The sequence below is a fragment of the Notolepis coatsorum genome (genome assembly GCF_963971535.1).
Source record: "Notolepis coatsorum genome assembly, chromosome: 6".
In the NCBI taxonomy this organism is placed as follows: domain Eukaryota; kingdom Metazoa; phylum Chordata; class Actinopteri; order Aulopiformes; family Paralepididae; genus Notolepis; species Notolepis coatsorum.
In genome coordinates this window covers 1,320,527-1,329,745 of record NC_140170.1, presented here as the reverse complement: position 1 = coordinate 1,329,745, position 9,219 = coordinate 1,320,527, and the positions used below count along the sequence as shown (strand labels likewise).

At 46.0% G+C, this 9,219-nt stretch overlaps 1 protein-coding gene across 1 annotated transcript in view; it reads left to right on the top strand.

Moving 5' to 3' along the window:
* Window positions 1-8,454, top strand: part of LOC311230372 (endothelin-3) — a 34,849-nt gene extending 26,395 nt beyond the window's left edge. Inside the window, exons 3-4 of the mRNA XM_084316639.1 lie at window positions 3,294-3,449; window positions 8,326-8,454. Coding sequence (XP_084172765.1) covers window positions 3,294-3,449; window positions 8,326-8,356 — 187 coding nt within the window. The 3' untranslated portion in view covers window positions 8,357-8,454. The remainder of the gene's footprint in view (window positions 1-3,293; window positions 3,450-8,325) is intronic.
* Window positions 8,455-9,219: the final 765 nt, after the last annotated feature.

Genomic DNA, 9,219 nt, shown 5'->3' with positions numbered 1-9,219 from the left:
GTCGGGGTGCAGTGCGTGAGAGAAGGCCCGATCGGCAAAGTTTTTAACCGTTTAACCTTCTGTAGTGTGGTAGTGAAAGGGTTAAAAAACAAATCAGACCTGTATCTGAAAGATCAGATTTCATGTGCTTTGTGCTGTTCACACTGTTGTGGGAAAAAAAACGTATCTGAGTCCGTCTGATTTGGGCCACTCTTGCTTGCAGTGTGAACGCAGCCTTAGACCTTGAAGGCCCAGAGGCCAATTGACCTGTCTCAAACCCTGCCCCTTTTCTTGATCCTCCAATCACAACTGTCGCTTACCTCGGACAAACCAAGTTTGTCCGAGGTAAGCGACAGTTGTGATTGGAGGAGGTAAGCGACAGTTGTGTCCGAGGTAAGCGACAGTTGTGATTGGAGGATCAAGAAAAGGGGCAGGGTTTGAGACAGGCCAATTCATTTTAGAAGGAAAAGCAAGAGCAGGTACAACACACCATGCAAACTAATGCCATGCTCTCCACTCTGAACTTAAAGGAACACGCCAACTTTTGGAGAAATGAGCTTATTTGCCATCTACCCTGGAGTTAGACAAGCAGATGTTTACAGGAATGTTTTGGAGTTGTATTTCGTGAACTAGGCTACACTGGCACACCTACTTCCAGTGAATGGGGTATGTATCTGCTTGTCTAACTCCAGGGTAGATGGCAAACAAGATAATTTCCCCCAAAGTTGGCGTGTTCCTTAAGTCATAAAGTCAAGTCAAGTCAAGTGTGTATTGATCCCCATTCATGTAGGAGGCGACAGTTGCTCAGGAGGTAGAGCGGTCGTCTGGTAATCACAAGGTTCCCGGTTCGATTCCGGCTGCATGTCAAAGTGTCCTTGAGCAAGACAATTAACCCCCTAACTGCTCCCGATGAGCATTCACTCACACATTCACACACCGACGGCGGAGGCGACAGCATGCAAGGTGCCAGTTAGGAGAAGTTAGGAGGTTAAGTGTCTTGCTCAAGGCCACTTCTGCACGCTGGCCGGGAGGAGAGGGAATCGAACCAGGAACCTCCGGATTACCAGATGACCGCTCTACCTCCCGAACCACTGTCGCTCCCACTACAGTATATATATATATATATATATATATATATATACCATGTATACTGTTATTATTATTAATATCAATATCAATAATACAAATATGAATTATTATTATTATGTTCTACTCTATTACTATCTCCATTATTATCTCCCCTGTCCCCCGACGCTGCTACGGCACCTGCCTTCCCCCGAGGGGGGGAGTCAGGCAACACTTGACTTGACTTGACTGCAACAAAGGTAACCGCACACATTCCAGATTCCAACGCGAACAGATATATATCTATTAAACCGACGCGTCGATCAGCCAAGAGACGTCTTGACGCGGAGAGCAGTTCCTGCGGCGTGAACTCGATCGGGTCGCCAGAGGCGCGGGACGGATGCCACGAGCGCTCAGAAGTCGTGCCAGTTGTCATCAGAAGCAACTACTGTCTCTGCAACACTCTCCCGTCAATCAGCGCATTGCTTCTCCGTGACGAGCAGCACAAGCTGCAACACCGACCGCCTTTCAGTGTTTCAGCGTAAAGCTGAGCCAAGATAACTACCTCGTAACTACCCACCTCGTGCTGTGGTCTACCCATATAGCGCTGTATGATGGCATGTACAATAGTGCTGTATATATACATCTCTATAATATATATATATATACATATCTGTCTGAATATACCTGCATATAAATATTCTATATACCTATTATACACCTGCATATAACCCATATAACTCTGTATGATAACGTGTACAATAGTGCTGTATATATACAGTACATCTATATATTTACAGCATATATATATATATATATATATATATATATATATATATATATATATATATATATATATATCCATATCTGTCTGAATATGCCTGCATACAATCCTTCTATATACCTACTTATGCACCTGCATTTAACTCTGTATGATAGCATGTACAATAATGCTGTATATACTGTATATACCATATATATATATATATATATATATATATATATATATATATATATATTAGGGCTGACCCCTATTAGTCGATTAGTCGACTAATCGGTTGAAAGGAGCCGTAGTCGACTGCCAACCTCTTAGTTGAATACAAAAAAAAGGTATACAATTTTTTTGTATCATTCTTTCCAAAAGAAAAGATACCTAGAAGCGTGGCTAGCGCTAATGGCACGCATACCAGAGGCTAACTGCCTATGAAAACAGGCACAGAGGCACTGAAAGAGGATTTCACCATCTAATGAACACACTAGACTAGACAAATATCAAGATGTATCCATCAGTGGACCAATTGCATGCTTTTGCAGAGGACAAGAAGCCTTGGCCAATCATAGTCGACTATCCGAATCCTTAGTCGGGGACAGCCCTAATATATATATATATATATATATATATATATATATATATATATATATATATATATATATATATATATATATATATATATATATATATATATATATATATATATATCCACATCTGTCTGCTTATAATCCTTGTTACATATCTGTAGATACTATATCTATATCTGTACATATCCCTTACCTACTCTTACTAGTTACGCTGCTGGCCAGTATGACTTACTACCATAGTGTCTTTATACCTGTACCACTGTACATATTAATACTACAACATATTAATACTAATACTACAATAGCACTATTACTCAGTAGTACTAATTTATATATTTTGTAACCAGTTAGATCACCTGTACATTGTATATTACTATTGCACTTTACTGTCACATTTGCACTCTGGTTGGTTGCAAAACCTCTCTTCGTTGTGCTGTACTTGTGCGATGTATGACGACAATACATTTGAATTAGGGATGTCCGATATTATTGGTCTACCGATATTGGCATACAAATGTGATATCGGAAAATATCGGTATCGGTTTTCAATTTTTATTTTTTGTATGTTTTTTTTTTTTTACATTTATTTAACCTTTATTTACCCAGGCAAGCAAGTAAGAACAAATTATTATTTTATTTATTGTCAAAGTATGCATAATGTTGTGTTAATTACACGACAAGAGATATGTAATGTTAATTACCTGAAATTATTCCGTTTTTTGGGGGGGGGAAACCCTGCATATATCGGTATCGGTTGATATCGGTTAATAACGGTATCGGAAATTAGGAGTTGGACAATATCGGTATATCGGTATCGGTAAAAAAGCCAATATCGCACATCCCTAATTTGAATGGAATCTAACGTTAACAACCATGTGGTTTCTCTTCAGGCACACCGTACCTTACGGCATGTCCAGCTACCGCGGCTCCCAGCGCCTGCGCCGCTCCGCCCGGGCCGAGGGAGGGAGGAGGCGGGGAGCGGAGACCCAGCGGTGTGTGTGTTCACTGGGGAGCGACGCCCGGTGCAGCAGCTTCTGCGTGGACAGGTATTGATTGATTGATTGATTGATTGATTGAAAGCTTTATTAACAGATTGCAGAATGGGTACAATACAGTACGGCTCAATACACACAATTGTTAAGGGGATGCAGACCAGAGAAAGACTTTCGTCTTGTTTACATCAGGGTCCCCCATTTTCAATTCATAGCATTTATGACACGACATACAAATATACAGTACTGTTTAAGAGACAGAGTTTTTAAAAGAGAGTATATACATTTGAGGGGGAGGAAACTGTACATTGGAGGGGGTTGGGTGGGTGGGTGGGGGGGGGGGGGGGGTGGGGGGGGGGGGGGTTGGATGTTTACAGGGGCGAGTTTCGAATTGCGTCCTCCCATGGGTGCTCTTTGAGAGCGGTTTCGAATGTGGGTAGGGATTCACATTCTTTTGCGGCTTTGGGTAGGGCGTTCCACATTAATGTGGCATAATTGCGAAACGTGTTTAGTCCCTTGTTTGAGCCGAATCTGGGTTGAACATGTAAACACTGCTGCGCCACACGCAAAACAACAACATTTACATTTACATTTAGTCATTTAGCTGACGCTTTTATCCAAAGCGACTTACAAGTTCTGTACGACAAGACAGCAAGAAGGGTACAACTCTATCAGCTGAGTAACAATGTTCATCAAAGTGTTGCGTGTTACAGTGTAGGTTAGTTTATTAGGACAAGTGCATGACAGTAAGGTTAGTCAGGGTTAGATTTTTTTTTTTTTTTTTATTATTAATCATTTCAGATAATGGTTGAAGAAGTGAGTCTTTAGTCGACGGCGAAAGATTGGACGGGATTCGGCTGTCCTAACTGGGATGGGTAGTTCATTCCACCATTGTGGGGCAAGGACTGAGAATAGGCGGCTTCTCTTTGATGACCCTCCGGGAGCTTGGATAGGAGTAGGTCTGAGGCGGCCAGAAGATGCAGAGCGTAGGGGTCTTGAGGGTGTGTAGTTAGAGACCATTGACCGGAGGTAGGCGGGAGCGGTTCCCTTTGCCGCACGGTATGCTAGGTCGAGGGCCTTGAAGCGGATACGTGCAGCAATGGGGAGCCAGTGCAGGTCCCTAAGAAGTGGGGTGACATGGGCCGACTTCGGTAGGTTTGAGATCAGGCGGGCCGCTGCGTTTTGAATGAGTTGAAGAGGCTTGGTGGCAGTGGCCGGGAGGCCAGCTAGCAGTGCGTTGCAGTAGTCGAGGCGGGAGATGACTGTTGATTGGACGAGGAGTTGGGTGGCTTCTTTTGTCAGGAAGGGGCGTATCCTTCTGACGTTGCTCAGGAGGAATCTGCAGGTTCTGGTTGTCGCTGCGATGTGAGCAGAGAAGTTCAAGTGGTCGTCGAGGACAACACCAAGGTTCTTGGCGGTCGGGGACGCGGTCACAGCTGCATTCTCGACTGTGATGGAGAGGTCGGTCAGGGGGGAGGATTTGGCCGGCAGGTGGAGCAATTCTGTTTTGCTTAGGTTCAGTTTGAGGTGGTTGGTCGTCATCCAGGCGGAGATGTCGGACAGACAGGCCGAGATCCGCTCAGAGACGTGGATATCTGAGGGAGGGAAGGAGAGGAAGAGTTGAGTATCATCGGCATAACAATGATATGAGAAGCCATGAGACGTGATAATGTTACCCAGTGATTTAGTGTAGAGGGAGAAGAGAAGGGGTCCTAGGACCGAGCCCTGGGGGACACCCGTCCGGAGGGGGCGGGTGGCCGACAGAGTCCCTCTACATGACACTTAGTAGGAGCGGTCGTTGAGGTATGATGTCAGCCATGTCAGCGCAGATCCAGCCACTCCCATTCCTGCGAGGGCCGCGAGGAGGATCTGATGGTTGACTGTGTCGAAGGCTGCAGATAGATCTAGGAGAATCAGGACAGAGGAGAGGCCTTTCGCTTTTGCTAAGTGAAGTGCCTCTGTGACCGCAATGAGGGCCGTTTCTGTGGAGTGGCCAGTCCGGAAGCCAGACTAATTGGGGTCTAGGAGGTCATTCTGTAAGAGATAAGCAGTAAGTTGGTTGGATACAGCACGTTCAAGTGTTTTAGAAAGAAAGGAGAGAAGAGAGACAGGACGATAGTTGGCTATGACGGTGGGGTTCAGGGTTGGTTTTTTTATGAGGGGCGTGACTCTGGCTTGTTTTAGGGAGGTGGGGACCACCCCCGAGTTGAGTGAGGAGTTGATGGTTGCAGTTAGGAATGGGAGGATGTCCGGTGCTATGGTCTGGAGGAGTGGGGAGGGTAGCTGGTCCAGCTGGCATGTAGTCGGACGGTTCGACGTTACCAGTGTCAGGGTCTCGGCTTCTGTAATGGGGGAGAAAGATGACAGAGTGAAGGATGAGGTTCTCGATTCAGCGTTTGGAATGGGTGGGGGTTGGGAGAATGCGCTGCGGATGTTCTCCACTTTTTCCTCAAAGAAGATCGCAAAGTCTTCGGCAGAAAAAGATGAGGGAGGAGGGGGTGGGGGGGGAGTGAGGAGGGAGGACATGGCAGCATGCAGTTTGCGTAGATTCTTGGCAGAGGCCTCGATCCTATGGTGAAAGAAAGAAGCTTTGGCATTAGTAATGGTTTTGGAGAATGTTAACAAGAGGTTGTGATATGTGTCGATGTCAGCAGTGAGGCGTGACTTTCTATACTTCCTCTCAGCCGCTCTCAGGACCTGTCTTTGTTCTCTCACTGCATCCGTCAGCCATGGACTGGGTGGGGAACGGCGGGCAGGTTTCTCAACGAGGGGACAGAGCTTGTCAAAGGAGGTTGCAAGGGCTGAGAGGAGGGTGGAGGTTGCAGAGAGGTGTCACTCAAAGGTAGAGCGGATATTATGTCAGAGGAGAGGGTGGAGGGGGATAGGGAGGCCAGGTTACGTCTGAGTGAGACGGTTTGAGTTGGGGTGAAGACCTTTCGGTTAAGCATGAGAGTTAGTGAGAAGGATATGAAGGAATGGTCAGATACATGTAGGGGAGTTACCGTGGTGTTAATGATGCTGGAGTTACGGGAAAATATGAGATCCAAGGAGTTGCCTGCTTTGTGGGTGGGAGGCATGGCAGTGGGAGTCAGGTCAAATTGTTGTAGGAGGGAGACCACTGGGACCGACTGAGATGAGTCAGGCAGGTTGAAGTCGCCCAATAGAAGGAGCGGGGTACCATCTTCCGGTAAGGAGCTTAGAAGCATGTCCAGCTCATCTATGAAGTGATCGAGGGGACCTGGAGGGCGATAGAGTGTAACAATGGTGAGATTGAAAGGATTAGAGACAGATATTGCATGATATTCGAGGGAGGAGAGTGACAGTTCTGGGAGTTGTGTTAGGTTTGTAGCCCATGAAGGAGATGTCATGAGGCCAGTGCCTCCACCCCGTCTGGAGGGTCGAGGTGTGTGAGTGAAGTTATAGTTTGTAGATAATGCTGCAGGTGTTGATGAGTTATTGGGAGTTATCCAGGTCTCAGTTAGAGCCAGGAGCTGCAGATTTAGACTATGGGCGTAGGCAGTAATGAAGTCAGCTTTCTTGACTGCTGATTGACAATTCCATAAGCCTCCCCGTACTGTGACAGGTGTATTAGTGGCTGTAGGAGGGTAGGAGAGATTAGCCGGGTTGCTAGCAAACTGGCGTGGATGGGTAGAGTCAGTTCTGGAGGAGCAGATTGTGGATATAGGTATGAGGCACATTGTGGTGTCAAGAGTGGCAGGGAGAAGGTTGTAGGGAGGAAGCGAGATAGTAGGGAAATAGCAACAACACTAGCTATCGGCCATTTTATAATGGAGGAGTCGTGACGAGGGGAACAGAATGTCCTCTTCTGTCGCTGCCAGAACATCATCAACCTTTATTTATACCCGAATTGAGGTCACCCTCATTTTAAATGTCGTCGAGACTTTACAGACATTTCAATGCACACATTTCTACAATATAACAATAAATATTAATAACTATCTATATAGTATAAAATGAACATAGTCATAAAATCAGCACACAGATTGACAGAAGAAAAAAAATGCATAAATTGCAGACATAAGAATAGGTATAAAAGACAATAAAAGTAGTGCAATGTAAACGTGCAGACTTAATAATGGCATAAAATAAGTACAAAAGTACAATGTCGCTCGAAGGCTTGTGAACCCCCCCTGGAACAGTCAGTCCCCCCAAAACACCCCACACATCAATCCCCACCACATCCCCATCCAAGACGCACCCCTCGATAAAGCACGCCATGACCGAAGGAAAACACAAAACAGCCCGCGTGCCGCTCACACCCCCATGGGTCGCCCCATCCCCCCCGGCCCTGGTGCCCCTGCATGAACGTGTGAAAGTAAACAGACACTTTCTGTAGAAATGTACTATTTTAATTTGATCTTAACCTCATTTTGATATTTTATTTTATTTATCGTACTACTACTACTTATTGGACACACACACAACTTGCACTGCACCTTACCATGCACGTACACCACCACACACAAGACACTTTCTGTAAATAATTTCATCTTACTTATCTTATATATATTTTTTTGCGTTTATCGCTTTTTACTACTGGGCAGTCCAGTAGAGAGAGAGAGGAGGAACGGGAGACAGAGTGGGGGGAAGACATTCGGCAAATAACGACGGGTCCGGGAATCGAACCCGGGTCGGCCGTGCCGCGACTCAGCGCGTTATGTGGTTCGCCACTGGGGCACCCCTTATATTTTATTTTGATGTTATTACTACTACTACTTATTGTTACCATTCTTGTATTCATTGATGTTTCTTAATTGTGCACTGTTGAGTCTGAGCTTGAAACACAATAATTCCATTACCTGCAATGCCCCCTGTATTGTTGTGTATTTGATAAACAAATAAATAACTTGAACTTGAACTTGAGGTCACTTGGGTTTGTTCTGAAATTGCCTCTTTCCTCTTCCGACAGGCAGAGGACGCCTCGACCGACGTTGGACTAACGTTACCGGACAAAGCCCCCCCCCCCCCCTACCGTCTCTGGGCCTGCCCTGACCTGAACATTACAAGTCTACCGACCGATAGGCCCTCCTAATCCGAGAGGGGGGGGACAGGGACGGGGGGACGTAGGGGGGAAAGCGGTCTTTTCTGAAGAAACTCATACATGTGGAAAACTATTAATATCGCCTCATCTTTACGGACGTCGAAGGCGTTTCAGGAATTGGACACATCGCCTCAGCTTCCTCCACCGCGCGTGTCCCTGTGCGTTTGAACTCAGAGAGAAGGGTTCCGTACTGTAGGAGAGATGCTCACCCACCCCCCGCCCCCAACACCTCTTTATGCATGTCTGCCCGGCAGATGTGGGGAATGTTTCTTTAGCCTGACTCAGCTGAGCCAGAGAGTGGCATGGCCAGTGTCCAGTGGCCCTAAAAGGACTGATACCTACATACCGTGGCTCACCCAGGGGGGCGTGGTTTGGTGGGTATGTGTCGTTAGCCTGACCACGCCCCTTTCTCATCACCTAGCAACATAATATGCTTTCCTCATGGCTCTGTTATTGGGGTCTTTACACTACCATGTCGACATTGCTATGTAACCACTTGTGCATATTATGTATTATTATGGAACATACGGTACTTTTCACAGTCACTGTACAATTCAAATAATTATTTGGACTATTATGGGGCCCCTTTCTGGACAACATTGTTTTATTTTAAAGTGTTGAGACTCTTCTGAAACTATAGACCCGCCGCAACACTTCCGGTATTTTCAGCTCATGGGGGAGGGAGCGCGGGGGATAAAATGAATGAATGTTGATGAGAGCCTTGACATTAAGTGGCTGTAGCTACGGCTGTGGGGGTGCTGG